This window comes from Muntiacus reevesi, chromosome 8 (assembly GCF_963930625.1).
Source record: "Muntiacus reevesi chromosome 8, mMunRee1.1, whole genome shotgun sequence".
Lineage (NCBI taxonomy): Eukaryota > Metazoa > Chordata > Mammalia > Artiodactyla > Cervidae > Muntiacus > Muntiacus reevesi.
In genome coordinates, this window is record NC_089256.1 from 23,879,627 (window position 1) to 23,895,250 (window position 15,624).

At 59.7% G+C, this 15,624-nt stretch overlaps 1 protein-coding gene across 2 annotated transcripts; it reads left to right on the forward strand.

Annotated features, from left to right (window-relative positions):
* Positions 1 to 499: 499 nt before the first annotated feature.
* On the forward strand, positions 500 to 14,890 carry PWP2 (PWP2 small subunit processome component). 2 transcript variants are annotated; one of them, XM_065942363.1, is made up of 21 exons: positions 500 to 618; positions 1,869 to 1,981; positions 2,911 to 3,005; positions 3,269 to 3,368; positions 3,999 to 4,142; positions 5,026 to 5,161; positions 5,336 to 5,562; positions 5,765 to 5,908; positions 7,726 to 7,796; positions 8,116 to 8,252; positions 8,574 to 8,722; positions 8,869 to 9,016; positions 9,293 to 9,443; positions 10,033 to 10,213; positions 11,099 to 11,246; positions 11,775 to 11,883; positions 12,356 to 12,421; positions 12,925 to 13,143; positions 13,291 to 13,441; positions 13,584 to 13,658; positions 13,808 to 14,890. In XM_065942363.1, exons 1-21 carry the CDS (start codon positions 601 to 603, stop codon positions 13,983 to 13,985), a joined length of 2,760 nt encoding a protein of 919 aa, XP_065798435.1. In that variant the 5' UTR covers positions 500 to 600; the 3' UTR covers positions 13,986 to 14,890. The 2 variants fall into 2 exon arrangements, with proteins under 2 accessions (XP_065798435.1, XP_065798436.1); XM_065942364.1 differs by lacking the exons at positions 500 to 618; positions 2,911 to 3,005 and adding an exon at positions 722 to 1,090.
* Positions 14,891 to 15,624: the final 734 nt, after the last annotated feature.

Below are 15,624 nucleotides of genomic sequence, written 5' to 3' on the forward strand. Positions count from 1 at the left end.
AGAGAAGCCTAGTGGGCTACAGTCCATTGAGTCGCATTTGGACACGACTTAGCCCCTGAACAACAGTCTGACAAGGTGACTGCCTCTGTCATATTTGGAAGCTTCACTAATACAATTTATTTTCTTCAGAAAAGGTTTTCCATTTACTTAGTCTTGCTGTTTTGGCCCCTACTTAATGATCTAGAGCTTTTAAACAAATAAGCGTAGGATCGGACGATCGGATCGGATCTCACCCTCCATGGTGCTGGAATGGTTTGTCAAAGCAGCCGGGCAACCCACCCCAAGCCCAAGAGGACCTGAGCCTGACCTGGGGGGTGCGGAGCCGCGGGCTGGGACTCCACCTTGGGACCGTGCTGGCTGCAAAGAACCCGCGCTTGGGGGCGGGGTCGGTGGGTGGGGCTTCACCTCCGGGGCTGGACCTGCAGCCAGGAAGCCACCCTTGGGGCGGGGCCGGCTGGCTGGGACCCAAGCTCGGGCGGCGCTGCTCCTCCAGGCCTCGAGGGGCGCTATGGCGTGTGACCGCGCTCCCATCCCGGAAGTGCTTGCTGCGGGCCGAGGGGCGGGGCGCAGAGAGCAAGCAACACACGTGTGGCTGCCGGGATGAAGTTCGCTTACAGGGTGAGCGCGGGCCAGGGGTGGTGAGGGGGTCCGGATAGAGTCGCTCCTCGAGACTGCTCCCTCGGGGCCAGGGAGCTGGGCCTGGGTTCACTGGGTCAGGCACCACCGACTTGCTCCTCACCCGGCAGCCTGAGAGAGGCCCGGCCTGGGGCCTCAGAGCCCCGGACTGGGACGGAGCGGGCGCGCAGACGAAAAGAGCGGAGTGCTGAGGGAGGGTCACGCCGAGATCCGAGCGGGGCAGCGGAAGCCAGCCCGGACGGAAGCCCTGGTTCCCAGGCTCCGCAGCTCGCGCCGTGGAGAGGACGCGGGGGCAGAGGGCGGGAGCCGGGTGCCGAGCTCACCGGACGCGCTTCTGCATCTTCCCCGCGTCTCGGGCCCCTTGGCACAGCGGGCCACCTGTGTGTCTGAAGCTGTGAGCGTTTGCGCGGCCCTGCCCGCTGCTGCCACTGCCCTGAAGGCTGTTCCTCCGCAGGTTTGTTGTTTCCAGCCTTTCTCTCTCTGTCAGGTCCCAGCTCCTCACGTCCCAGGCTTGGCCTGGCCCTAGCCTCGGCGGGAGCTTCCTCAGGTCCACCTCACACACACGCTGCCCCTACCCAATCTGGTCTTCCTGCTTAGAATGCTCCCCCACTGTGACCCCAACCTCCCCCATCCAACTCCTCTCGGGGTGCCTTCCATCCCCAGCTCTCCAGTCCCCGTAGCCTCTTGGGGTTCCCAGAACCCTGCCCGCCTGCAGCTCCAGATGCTCCTTGGAGATTCCTCCTGTCTCAGTGGCCCACACGCAGGTCGTGGGACCTGCAGGTGGTTGATGGTTGAATGAATGATTGAACGGATGGGCTGCCAGCAGGCTAGGAAGCTTTCTGCCAGCTGTTCAGGAAGCCTTGAACCCTACATGCAGTCGGAAGGCTGTTCCGTCCGCAGTTCTCTTCCTGCAGCACAGGTCCTGTCCTCCCCGCCCTCCAGCAGACACCTCCTATCTGGAGGCTACCCTACGCTGATCCTGCCCTTTGTCCACCCCAGCAGAAGCTCAGAGACCCTGGGGACTGGGCTTATGTATTCTCTCCTGCTCGGGGCTGGATTGAGAGGTGCCCAGGAACTGTCCTGGGAGGAGGGGGTTGGCTCGAGGGACCCCGGGAATAATGAGGGAGCCTGGAGAGTCTGCACCATCATCTCCTTGACCAGAAGCCTCGCTTCGTCGTTTCCAAGAGTTGTATTTTCTTTACATAATAAAGACAGTTTTGTTTTCTTTTCAGTTTTCAAATTTGCTGGGGACAGTCTATCGGTGTGGAAACTTAAATTTTACCTGTGATGGGAATTCAGTTATCAGCCCTGTGGGAAACAGAGTTACTGTGTTCGACTTGAAAAAGTAAGTATGCTAAAATGATCTTAGCAATAGTGATCCTTGTGGTTTGCAGGTAAAAAGTGTTTTCCTCACCTGTCTAAAGCATACCTTTTACTTAAGACAGCCCAAGAGGGGCCTGCGGATTCACGTAGTGCCGATGGTTCAGCAGTGGGACTGGCTGTAGGGGTCCTGGTTCCTCCCTTCTAACCTCTCCGCTGGACCCTGTGTACTGAGGTTGCATCACTTGGCTGAAATATCTGGTAGAGGATGCCTGGGCATGGGACCAGCCCTGGACTGCTGCCTAGCCAGCACGCTTAGGTTCACTCTGTCTCCACTGAGCACGCACGTGACTCTGTTCCTGTCTTCTCAGATGTGTGTGGCCTGGGTGAGACCCTCCTGTGGCAGAGGCTGCCTGGATCTCTGCATGCCTCAGTTTTTGCATCTATAAAATGGGGCCGTAGTACTTGCTTGTGAGTTGTTTCCTAAAGTGCAGGGCCAGTTCCTCGCAGGTCATTGCTGGTGTCAGCTGTTTAAGTGACATGTGGCAGGGGCACTCCAAGGTCGAGGCCTCACGGCTGCTGAAGAAGAACTGGAAAGTGATATGATAGAGGACAGAATTAGAGTGTGATCCAGTGGTTATTTATCTTTACTTAGTTTTCCATGACTCCACATTTTTACATTCCTGCAGAAGGCCTTACTGGGTGTGCTGTCCCTGGGCTTACCCTCTTATTGGGCAGCTCAGTCGTTTCCAGTTTCCTGACTGTATGTTTGCATACAGTCATTTTGGGATGAGGCCCTAGAAGCAGAACTGACATGTTCAAAACCCATTTTTAAGGTTTTTATGTGTTTTGTGCAGGGGTGAGGGCTGCTGGTCCAGGCTGGCCTGCCCCCGCCTCCTGTCCCTTGCCCAATGTCACGAGCGTAGTGGCTCAGCTCTGGTTTTTGTCTCCCAGCAACAAGTCCAACACCCTGCCCCTGGCCACTCGCTACAACATCAAGTGTGTGGGGCTGTCCCCGGACGGCCGCCTGGCCATCATTGTTGATGAAGGTAACTGCCTTGACTGGGGGGGCAGGTGTGGGGGTGTCCAGATGACTAGAGGCCACCACTGAGACCCTTGGGTATCGAGGCCCGCACAGTCCCTCCACTGCCTCAGCGGCTTCTGTGTCTGGGCCTGGGTGGGCCTCGGGTTAGGCATGTGGGGCATCCTCCCTGGCGGTGTGCTGCCCACACCGCAGGGCCCAGGGCCTGCCTTCAAGGCCTGGTGCGTGCGTGCCGTGTGCGGAGCCTCACTCTGCTCTCCCTTCCCTCAGGGGGCAATGCGCTGCTGGTCAGCCTGGTCTGCCGGTCTGTGCTGCACCACTTCCACTTCAAGGGTGCTGTGCACAGCGTCTCCTTCTCCCCCGATGGCAGGTACACATCTGCGGGCGGGGTGGGAGCCGTGGAGCTGCATTACTCATGTGGTGGGCTCGGGTGGCCCACCATCCCAGCTGCAGACGGCCCCTGAGCCATGAAGGAGCCATGGTGTTGGGTGGCACTGGCCCCTTGCCCCGACGTCCACCATGAGGATGATGTGGCCAGACCTGGCCTGTTCTTGGACTGCAGGAAAGGGGGCTCGATCTCGGGCTGCTCACACCTGGGCCAACCTGGCCATGTTGGGGAGGAGGTGCTCCAGTGGTCAGCTGTGAGCCCCGGCTCCATGTCCACACTCTGAAACCCAGTAGAGGGCGTCCTGGGCCGGGGCCGTTCGAGTTTGTCCTGACCTTGGCGACCACCTCCCAGGCTGGTGAGAGGGCCTGAAGGGGCATCTGCTCCAGGGCAGAAGTGTGGTGTGACCTAGAGTCTGTCCACTTCTTCTCCGAGTGTCCACCCAGAGGAGAGGGGACTCAGGGCCGGTGAGAGGCAGGGTGAAGGTTAGGGCCCCAGGTTTGCCTCCCGTGGGAAGCTGGCCTCGCGGCAGGAGACATGCCGTCTCCGGAGCTCTGAACTGGGCTCAGGACCTGCCCTGGTGTCGGATGTTGACGACACCCATTTCCACGGCAGGAAATTCGTCGTCACGAAAGGCAACCTTGCTCAGATGTACCACGCCCCTGGGAGGAAGCGGGAATTCAACGCATTCGTCCTGGACAAAACCTACTTTGGGCCGTATGACGAGACCACGTGCATTGACTGGACAGACGATTCCCGGTGAGGCAGGGGTGCTGGACATAGGAGGGGCTGGAGAGGGCACCTGTGAACAGTGTCTCATCACGTGGGGTGACTTGTCATGTCCCTGGCTCTCTTTCACATGGCCTCTCACAAGCCTCACGGGTGGGTTGGACACAGGCCTGGCTCTTGAGTCTGAGTCAGGTCTGCCCGGCCCTGGTCACTGGAGAGCAGAGCGAAGCATGGCCCAGAGTGAGGACCGCCTGAGCCAGCGTGCGCAGCTTCCAGAGCAGCCGTGGGTGGCGGGAGTGCTGGCAGCATCTCCCAGTCAGCTGCCCGGGCAGTGCCCTCCCCAAACTGTCCCCAAAGGTGTCCCAGGGGCTGTGTCTGCTGCCCTGCTTCCGGGGGTGGGAGGGAGCGGAGGGCACGGCTGGAGGCGGCTGCCACTTTGTAGGTCAGGCCAACTATTCCCATGTTCTCTGGGCTTCAATGCAGAAACACAGCCCCAGGCTCACACTGTGTCTGTGGGAGACGCTGGTGGGCTGTGGGCTGTCACAGCTAGGAGGTCGTGCCCTTCTGCATGGCCTGGGCCCACTTCTGGCTCTCCTCCTGCCACGAGCACAGTTCGTTCTGATTGGGGTCAGGGAGATGGGAGGCACAGGGTCCCCCAGGCAGCCCTCCGTTGGGCTCAGTGGTCAGTCCTTGGGCTCCCCTGGGCCATCCCCACAAGAGACTTTTGCAATGAGGGGCAGCGACACAGGTGCGGTGAGGCTCCTGGCCCTGGGAGAAGCACAGGTGGACCCAGCCTTCACCCAGGGTGGACGCAGACCCGAGCCAACCTCAGGCGTCACCCCTGTGCCCCGGGGACACTGTGGAAGGTGGACACCTGTGAACCCAGGCTGAGCTGTGACCCCCTGTCCCCTAGGTGCTTTGCAGTCGGGAGCAGAGACATGTCCACATGGGTGTTTGGGGCCGAGCGCTGGGACAACCTCATCTACTACGCTCTGGGGGGACACAAGGATGCCATCGTGGCCTGCTTCTTCGAGGCCAGCAGCCTGGATGTACGTCCCCATCGCAGCCTCGAGCGGGGTGCTGGGCCCTCCTCTGGGACATGGGGGGCCATGGCAGTCAGACAAGCTTCAGCAGCACGGGGCCACATTCTTGTCCCCGTGGTCTGGGTGGGTGTGGGCTGGGGGCTGGGGAACCCACCCAGGCTCACACGTCTTCCTCTGCAGCTGTATACGCTCAGCCAGGACGGCGCCCTGTGCGTGTGGCAGTGCGACACCCTTCCTGAGGACCTGAGGCTGAAGGCCCCCACAGGCTGGAAGGCAGACCTGCTGCAGAGGGAGGAGGAGGAGGAAGAGGAGGAGGAGGGGGCAGAGAGGGAGACCACCATCCGTGGGAAGGCCACACCGGCCGCGGAGGAGCAGCAGGGGAAAGTGAAGTACTCACGGCTGGCCAAGTAGGTGCCCGTCCTGTACCGGGGCGGGGGGTGAGGACCGGTGGCACTGCAGGGCAGCACCAACCTGCTGTCCTCCGCCTGCCCTGGGGAGCTGGGGTCTCCGCCTGCCCTGGGGGTCCGGGGTGGAGGCTGGGGTGAGTGTGTGGGACCAGCCGGGCTCTCTGGTCCTTCTCCCACAGTTCTTGTGTCCCTATCTGTTTAGGTACTTTTTCAACAAAGAAGGAGATTTTAACAATCTGACAGCTGCTACATATCACAAGAAGGTTCACCTCTTAGTCACTGGTTTTGCTTCTGGAATCTTCCACCTTCACGAGCTCCCAGAGTTCAACCTCATCCACTCGCTGAGGTCAGCGCCTCTGCTGTGTGTGCGCAGTTGTGTACATGTGTGTGTGCGGTCGTGTACCTGTGTGTGCGTGCAGTTGTGTACACGTGTGTGTGCAGTCATCTACCTGTGTTTGTGTGGTCGTGTACCTCTGTGTGGGTGGTCATGTACCTGCATGTGTGCGATCGTGAACCTATGTATATATGCGATTGTGTACCTGTGTCTCTGCGGTCATATACCTGTGTGTGTGTGTGCAGTTGTGTACATGTGTGTGTGCGGTCGTCTATCCGTGTGTGTCGGTCATGTACCTGTGTGTATATGTGATCATGTACCTGTGTGTGTGCGGTCATGTACCTGTGTGTGTGTGCAGTTGTGTACATGTGTGTATGTATATGCGGTTGTCTACCTGTGTGTGTGCGGTCATGTACCTGTGTGTATATGCGATCGTGTACCAGTGTGTGTGTGTGTGCTCATGTAGCTGTGTGTGTGTGCAGTTGTGTACACATGTGTGTGCGGTCGTCTATCCGTGTGTGTCGGTCATGTACCTGTGTGTATATGTGATCATGTACCTGTGTGTGTGTGCGATCGTGTACCTGTGTGTGTGTGCAGTTGTGTACACGTGTGTATGTGTATGCGGTTGTCTACCTGTGTGTGTGCGGTCATGTACCTGTGTGTATATGCGATCGTGTACCAGTGTGTGTGTGTGTGCTCATGTAGCTGTATGTGTGTGCAGTTGTGTACACATGTGTGTGCGGTCGTCTATCCGTGTGTGTCGGTCATGTACCTGTGTGTATATGTGATCATGTACCTGTGTGTGTGCGGTCATGTACCTGTGTGTGTGTGCAGTTGTGTACATGTGTGTATGTATATGCGGTTGTCTACCTGTGTGTGTGCGGTCATGTACCTGTGTGTATATGCGATCGTGTACCAGTGTGTGTGTGTGTGCTCATGTAGCTGTGTGTGTGTGCAGTTGTGTACACATGTGTGTGCAGTAGTCTATCCGTGTGTGTCGGTCATGTACCTGTGTGTATATGTGATCATGTACCTGTGTGTGTGTGCGATCGTGTACCTGTGTGTGTGTGCAGTTGTGTACACATGTGTGTGCGGTCATCTATCTGTGTGTGTCGGTCATGTACCTGTCTGTATATGTGATCATGTACCTGTGTGTGTGTGTGTGTGTGCTCGTGTACCTGTGTGTGTGTGCAGTTGTGTACATATGTGTGTGCAGTCGTTTATCTGTGTGTGTATGTGATCGTGCACCTGTGTGTGCTGTTGTGTACACGTGTGTACAGTCATGTACGTGTGTGTGCAGTCATATACTTGTGTGTGTGGTCGTGTGTACACATGTGCTCTCCGTCTGCCAGGCAGGCAGGGTGGGTGGAAGCCACACCATGCCTGCCAGGACCGAGGGCTGTGGAAGGACCGGGAGGCCTGACCAGCTGCATTGTTGGCTTCCCAGGACACCCATCCCCCCCCTCCATCCTGGGTTGGAGGGGTTTGGGGTGCTGTGCCACCCTCCATCTCAGACGTGCCGCTCCCACCCCGAGTCACGGGGAGGTGTGTGCAGGTCATGTTGTTCTTGTTTTCGTTTTCCCTCCTGTATCTTTGGAATGTGGAGGAAACCTTAGTGTTGGTTTCACGAAGCCACAAAGCTCCTAGTGTTTGAACATGGGGTACAGAAACTCTGGGTTTTCTGTTCTGAGTGAAGTAAACACAGTACCCGGCCGGGGAGGAGGTGGGTGCTGCCAGCCAGGAGACATGGCCCCGTCCTGGCTCGTGCAGCCACCCTGGGGTGGGATGGAGGCCTTGCTGTGCTGACCAGGTCCCATGTGTCTCCCCAGCATCTCAGATCAGAGGGTTGCGTCTGTCGCCATCAACAGCTCTGGGGACTGGATCGCCTTCGGGTGCTCAGGTTGGTGCCTGGGTGTTTGAGGGCCCAAGTGGAGCTCCTCCTCCCCGGGAGAGGCTGCCTCTCCTGCCCTGCCCCACCCCGCTCCTGAGGCTCCGGGGCCAGCCTGGCAGGCTGCTGGCTCACTGTGAAGAAGCAGCCGATGAAACCTTGAGAACAAAGGCTTCTCTGAGTCCTGAGTCCCGTTGCTGCCTGGAACTCTTAGCCTGTGGCTCCGGCCTCTGGAGGCGATGTGGGAGGCTGGCTCTGGGTCCGCTCTGGGTCCCTGTGTCCAGGCCCAGACGGGAAACGGGGGTCACGAGCAGTCCTGTGCACCCCGCAGGCCTGGGCCAGCTGCTGGTGTGGGAATGGCAGAGCGAGTCCTACGTGCTCAAGCAGCAGGGCCACTTCAACAGCATGGTGTCCCTGGCCTACTCCCCCGACGGGCAGTACATCGTGACCGGCGGGGACGATGGCAAGGTGCGCTGGCTGCGTCCCGTCTGGGTGGGGGGTCCCCCTCCTGTCTCTGTTCTGCTGACTGGCTGAGGGGGTCCCACACTGATGGCCTGGCCCCGATAGCAGGGCCCCACCCGCGCTCCTGAGAAGCCATTCACAGGCTCTCCGGGGTCAGAATGAAGAGCCTTACAGCGTCTGTTTCCCTTCCTGACTTGATTTTCTGTACACGGCTTGGGTCTGTGCTGCCAGCAGCTGCTCTGACGTGGGAGGCCCCCCTGCATCCCCTAGTCCTCACTGACCGGGGCACCCACGTGGGCTGTCCTGAGCCGTGGCCTCCCTGCACAGGTCAAGGTGTGGAACACCCTCAGCGGCTTCTGCTTTGTCACTTTCACGGAGCACTCAAGTGGAGTCACCGGCGTGACCTTCACCACCACCGGCTACGTCATCGTGACCTCCTCCATGGATGGGACTGTGCGCGCCTTCGATCTTCACAGGTGACTTCCTGTGGGGACCTTGGCTCTGTAGGCTCCCCCTGAGCTCTGGGCTGTGAGAGCAAGGTCAAAGGGTCGGAGCTTGTCAGGAAGACACGGGTGAGGGCGTGCGGCCCCGGAACTGCCCCAACTGGGCCGTCCTCCCACAGGTACCGGAACTTCCGCACCTTCACATCCCCGCGCCCCACCCAGTTCTCCTGCGTGGCTGTGGACTCGAGCGGGGAGATCGTCTCTGCTGGGGCACAGGACTCTTTCGAGGTCTTCATCTGGTCTATGCAGACGGGCCGACTCCTTGATGTAAGGGCCCCAAGTCTGGGAGGGGCCAGGCTGTGGGGAGGGGGCCTTGCTGACGCGATACGGGTGAGGGACAGGGTCACGTCTGGCACAGGTGGCACCATTTACACATGTTTCCTGGCAAGCTCCACTCCCTGGCCCTACCAAGGTGGGGTTCCCTCACCCCCAGCCCAGGGGCCGCGGCCTCTGCACACCAGCATCCAGCAGGCGAGTCCGGCCCCAGGGTGGAGGGCCCCCAAGGGTCTCAGGTCCTCAGAGCTCTCTTCTGATTGGCCACAGGTTTTGTCCGGCCATGAGGGGCCCATCAGCGGACTGTGTTTTAACCCCATGAAGTCGGTCCTGGCCAGCGCCTCCTGGGACAGGACGGTGCGTCTGTGGGACATGGCGGACAGCTGGAGGACCACAGAGACGCTGGCCCTCACCTCTGACGGTGAGTGGCACCCGGGGGAAGGCCCAGTCTCAGTCACGTGCTTGGATAAACCCAGGGACCCAAGCGCATGGGCTGTCAGGACTGGCGGCCCCAGAGTTTCATGGGCTGTTGCGGTTGGCAGCCCAGTCGTGTGGCTTGGCATCAGGCGCCCCAGCAGAGTGAGCGAGCTAGCGAGGGTCCTGCTGCAGCAGGCTTCCCTCCCATTCCCGGGAGCGAGGCCTGACCCCACCACCCGCCCGTGCCCAGCCTTCACAGAACCCAGCCGTCGGCCCCGGGGCCCTCAGTCTGCGGTGGTCTAGGCTTCCTGCTACCTTACACGGCTCTCATTCAGGCTTTTAGCCGTTGGGCCCTGCATCTTCCTGGGGCCCCTGTACTGAGCCTGCCTCCAACTAGTCTGTTTCTAGCCTGCCCATGGCCTCCATGTGGCGCCTCCTGCCCGGACTCTGTCACCAGGCTGCCCGGCTCGGTCATGCTTATGTGGGTCCTGCAATCCCCAGACCCTCAGGGTGCCAGGCTAAGCGCAGGGCAGAGTGGCCCAAGGGCTGGAGCCCAGGGTTTTCCGTAGCCCTGATTACACGTCTCTTCTTAGCTCTGGCCGTGACCTTTCGCCCTGATGGTGCCGAGCTGGCCGTGGCCACACTGAACTCACAGATCACCTTCTGGGACCCCGAGAATGCGGTGCAGACGGGCTCCATTGAGGGCAGGCACGACCTCAAGACGGGTCGGAAGGAGCTGGACAAGATCACCGCCAAGCACTCAGCCAAGGGGAAGTGAGTGCCCGGCAGGGCGTGTCCCAGAGCCTGGGGGCTCCCTGGCTGGGACCCCAGAGGGAGCGGGTTGTCCTAGGGTCCATGTGGGTTGATAGGTGTCCATGTCCTCACACCCTGAGGATGCGTGTTTGTGGGTCCTGTTATCAGGTTCAGGGGTGCATCCCTGGCAGTCTACTGCCCCGCAGGCCATTTTTCAAAGAGCCTGCACTGTTTACACCCACCCAGGGCAGTGGCTTCCAGTCTCCCCACATCATGAGCAGTGCTCTTTACTCTGTTTAACAGTCACAGCTGCGCTGAGGGGTGGGGCAGTGTAGCCATGCCTAGGGCTTGGCGTCCCCGGCGCACTGGTCTTTCTGGGCATCTGCTTGTCAGCTGATGGGCCATCCGTGTGGGGGCTGTCTGCAGACTCGAGATACGAGGCCTCATCAAATACACAATCTGCAGATACCTCCTCCCCCTGTGGCTTCTCTCCACTTTCTCTCGGGGGCGTTAATGTGAAGCACAAACGATTTTAATTGTGACGAAGGCCCACTTGTTTGTGTTTTTTTTTTTTTGGTCACTTGAGCTCTTTGTGTCATAGCTGAGAATCCTTGGCCAAACCCCAGGTTGCCATCTCAAGTCCTGGGAGCCAGCCAGGGCAGCGCAGGCCTGAGCTCTGGTCCTGTACGTAGCCGCTGTGGGGGTGGTAGGCGGACTGACCTGTCTCCGTGCTGACTTCAGGTGGAAGCGCCCTGACGCAGCCCCGCGGTCCTTGACCTTCTCCAGGGGTCATGCTGCCCGCAGGGAGCCGGGTGACGGGGCTGCAGGGTTTGGGCAGGAGCCCTAGAGGGGGTGGGGGCCATTTGCCCTCTGGGTAGTGACTAAGCCTGCACGCCCTCTGCCCAGGGCCTTCACCACTCTGTGCTACTCCGCGGACGGCCAGAGCATCCTGGCGGGAGGGATGTCCAAGTTCGTGTGCATCTATCACGTCAGGGAGCAGATTCTCAGGAAGAAGTTCGAGATCTCCTGCAACCTGTCTCTGGATGCCATGGAGGTGAGTGAGCTCCAGGGGTGCTGCAGGGCCCAGGGGATCCCCGAGTGGGATCCCCCGGCTCTGTGGTCCCCAGAGATGTCCGGCCTCACCTGGAGGTCTCCTCACACCCTGGCCCCACAGGTAACCTGGGGACCCTCCAGACAGGTGTGCTTGCCTGGGTTCACGCGTCCTGGCCCTTGTGCCAGGTGAGGGGCTTCTCCGTGTGGCCGCAGCCCACCCCTCCGAGGTGTCGGGGCTGGGGTGTCCTCATCATGTCCCCAGGACAGGCCGAGGCCGGTGGCGGCAGAGACTCCCGATGTGCATCTCCCTCGCGGGCTCACGCGCACCCTCTGTTCAGCCATTGAGTTACGAGAACATGCCTTCCACAGGCCTGACTGTGGGCCCCGGGCTGTCTTGTCTCGGGCTCCCCGTGTCCCGTGTGGGTTCCAGGCAGGACTGGGCCCCGTGTTGGTGGCGCAGGGGGAGGTGGGGCACATGAGTGCACCCTCCCCGCCTGCCACAGTGGGACGTCTGGATTTCACCCTTCAGGAATTTTTGAACCGAAGGAAAATGACGGAGTTCGGCAACCTGGCACTCATTGACCAAGATGCTGCGGAGGAGGGCGGGGTCGCCATCCCACTGCCGGGCGTGAAGAAAGGTGAGCAGGGGGTTCTCTCGTGTCCCGCGGTCAAGCCACAGCAGGCCGTCCTCTCCCCGGCTGCTTTCCTGGCTGACAGCCACGTTGCTCTCTTGTCGAGACTATAGTGATTGACGTGTAGGAGCCTGGCCTGGGTGGCCCCTGTGATCAGCTGGACGTCTGGCTGGTGCCCAGCCCTGTGCCTTGCTCCTAGTTCCTGCCCCCAGGTGGCCAGAGGGGAAGCCTTGTGTCAGGAGTGCGGGGCCTGAAACTACCTGCCTGGCAGCCCTGGGCTGGCCGGGGCTTTCCCTAGGAGCAGGGGGGCTGCTCTAGGCTGGGCCCGAGCCCACAGGAGTGTGCACACTGAGGGCTTGCCTGTGGAGGCCGCCGGCAACCCGTGAAGCAGTACCTGAGGCTCTCAGCGTGGGCCTCCCTTTGTGGGGGGTGGTGAGGCGTGTGCAGCGCTGTCAGTAGGGGGAATCTCTGTTTCCAGGTGACATGAGCTCCCGGCACTTCAAACCTGAAATCAGGGTGACTTCACTCCGCTTCTCCCCCACCGGTGAGCCCTGGGCTTCGGGTTCTCAGGGTGCGAGAGGTGGGCTTGGTCCCAAAGGGCTTCTGGGCCTGTCACCCTGCTCCCAGGGCTGGCTCTGGGCACCGCAGTCCCCCTGGGGTCAGATGTCATCTGTGTCCTTGCTGGAGGGCAGCTGTGGCTGCAGACGTGCCTGGCGCGGGGGCACGGAAGCAGGCGGCTCCCCCACTTCCCCAATCCCCAAGGTGGTGGCCCTCTCGGGCCTCGCCCCTGCCCGCCCCAACCCCTGGAGTGTCCGGCGGGGGCGGAACAGGACAGGGTCTCAGGGGCTGGGGTTCACAGAGCCCCAGGCACCCCTTCTTGAGGGGCCAGCATCCCCAGGCTCCCCTTCTTGAGGGGCCAGCATCCCCAGGCTCCCTCCACACTTGCACTCGGGGTCCCAGATGTGTTCAGGACCTGTTCTTCAAAAAAAGGGGGAAAGTGGAAATAAATGTTCAGGAAGCCTTTCTCAAGTCTGCTTATTGTTCCAGGGCGCTGCTGGGCAGCAACTACCACCGAGGGGCTCCTCATTTACTCCCTGGACGCCCAGATGCTCTTTGACCCCTTCGAGCTGGACACCAGTGTCACCCCTGCGCGGATCCGGGCGGTACTGCGCCAGCGGGACTTCACCAGGGCCATCCTCCTGGCCTTCCGGCTCAACGAGAGGAAGCTGCTGCAGGAGACCCTGGAGGCGGTGCCCTGGGATGAGAGTGAGCCTGGGCTGGAGGAGCAGGGTGGGGCAGGGGCCGGCGTTCACACGTGCTGGTGGGTTCTACATGTGCAGAGGCCACGAGCTGTGAGAGCGTCTCTCCTGACGGGGTCTTTGCGGTCTGAGTGTGGCTGTCCTTCCCTCACAGTCGAGGTCATAAGCTCCTCCCTGCCCGACTTGTACGTGGAGAAGGTGCTGGAATTTTTAGCTTCGTCCTTTGAAGTATCTCGCCATCTAGAATTCTACCTCATATGGACTCAGAAACTGCTCATGGTGCATGGACAGAAGCTGAAGTCCAGGTACACCCTGCCTGCTCACTGTGGAGTCTGGTCACTGGGTCCGCTGGTTGGGGTGGGGGTGGCAGCCTTTACCTGGGGACAGCATGGAGTGGGTCCCAGGGACCTCAGGCAGCGGCCCACACTGAGGATCGTCTCTTTCCAGAGTGGGAACGCTGCTGCCGGTGGTCCAGTTCCTTCAGAAGAGCATCCAGCGCCACTTGGACGATGTCTCCAAACTGTATGTGATGTCTCTCGGGGGGCGGGGGCAGGGGGGCTTTCCCTGTCGACAGCTGGTCCAGCCAGGGCTGCTCCCCATGTTGTCAGACCTGGGCACAAAGGGCCCCCGTATCGGTCTCACTGACATACAAGTCCCATGTGTCCTCACAGCTGCGACTGGAACCGCTACAACCTGCAGTATGCGCTGGCCGTCTCGAAGCAGCGGGGCCTGAAGCGGCCCTCAGAGCCGCCGGGCAGCGAGGAGGAGGCAGACGCGTCCGAGGACGACGATGACAGTCTGCACCTGCTCGGGGGCGGGCCTGGGCACGCGGACGGGCCGCTGGCCTAGGGCCACACCCCATGGCTCTGGTTGGGACGCTGGGTGAGGAGGGACCGCCACCGCTGGGGGCAGCCGCCCGGAGAGCCGGAACCCCAGCACCGGGCTTGCTCTGTGGCAGGCACCAAACATCGTCGCAGGGTCGGTGCTCTAGCTGACGGGTTCCCGGTGGGCACGGCTCAGCACTCAGGGCCCGGGAGTGTCTGCGGTTGAAAACACCTTGCAAAGAGGCTAATGGGCCAACTTGTGTAGATGCAAACTTTATATGAGGATTTTTATATTTTTAATATAAAGTTTTGATAATTTTAGGGATGAAAAAGACATGTATTTCTAAAACATAGGTATTAAGGCTGATCTCTGAATTTGAAGTGTTTGTAACGTATCCTGGGTATGACTTTGTGCTGGCACCTCCATGCCAGCGAACAGGTGAGCTGGGCAGGTAGCCTGGCCACCAGCCCCATCTCTCTGCACAGGGTTGGGGCAGGGAGCATCCGCTGGACTCTTGAGTTTGGAGATGGCCTGGAAGGGCTTCCCAGGGAGACTTGTCGGATCTGCTTGCTAGCTCCAAGGAGGACTCCATCCCGCAAGGCCCCTCAGGAAGGGTCACCATGAGGGCGGTCTAGACCACAGCCAGGTGCCTGATCTCTCAGCAGTGACAGCCTCCAGGGTCGGGACACAGGCCCCAGCGTGCAGGTCTCCAGAGGTGTGGCCAGGAGTCACTGGACTGTTACTGGGAAGAGAAGCAGGCAGGTTCTTGCATGTCAGGTGGGACCGTGTGTCACCGCGCGGTGCTCTATGTGCTTGTGAAACGTGGGTGCTACCTCCATAGGAATCATTTCTTTTGTAAAAATAACATATCAGATCCTGTTCCATGATTGGGTCTTAAGCTATAAAATAAACACATGGATGGTTATGTATGTTCAGACACAGATAACTCATCTGTAAGCTATCCCCGTGGTCCTGAAAAGAAGTCGGCCAGACCATTTTCTCCCCTCTCCCTGCTGGTGGTTGTCACCCACCAAGATTCAGACACAATCACTCTGAATCTGTCAAAAGCCGCTACAGCAGCAAGCGGTGAAGAGTGGTGTAGGGTCTGTCTTCCCACCCCCATCTAGGTGTCAGGCTCCCCCAGTAATAATCAAAAGAGGACCGAGTAATGTAACCTTGACCTTCCTCTAGAGGCTACCCTAACATCACTCCTGAAACAAAATTCCTGTGTTAATTTGACTTTCCCTTACTGGCAGCTATACAGTTTTAAAAAGATTTTTACGTGTTTATTTTGGTGGCACTGGGTCTTCACTGCGCATGTGGGCTTTCTCTACTTGTGGCAAGCGGGGCTACTCTTCCTCGCGCGCAGGCTTCTCACCGTGGTGGCTTGTCTTATTGCAGAGCACAAGCTCTAGGCTGGCAGGCTTGGTAGTTCGGGCACGTGGCTTACTTTCCCCCTGACAAGTGGGATCCTTCCAGACCAGTGACCGAACGTATATCTCCCTCATTGTCAGGCAGATTCTGTACCACTGAGCCGCTAGGAAAGCCCACACACGACTAGACAGTTCCCTTAACGATGTACTCAAATGCCTCCCTACAGAGCTCAGACTTGCTGTTATCCGCAACCCAGGATATCCTAGCAAGTGGGTGCCAGCCAAAAGCT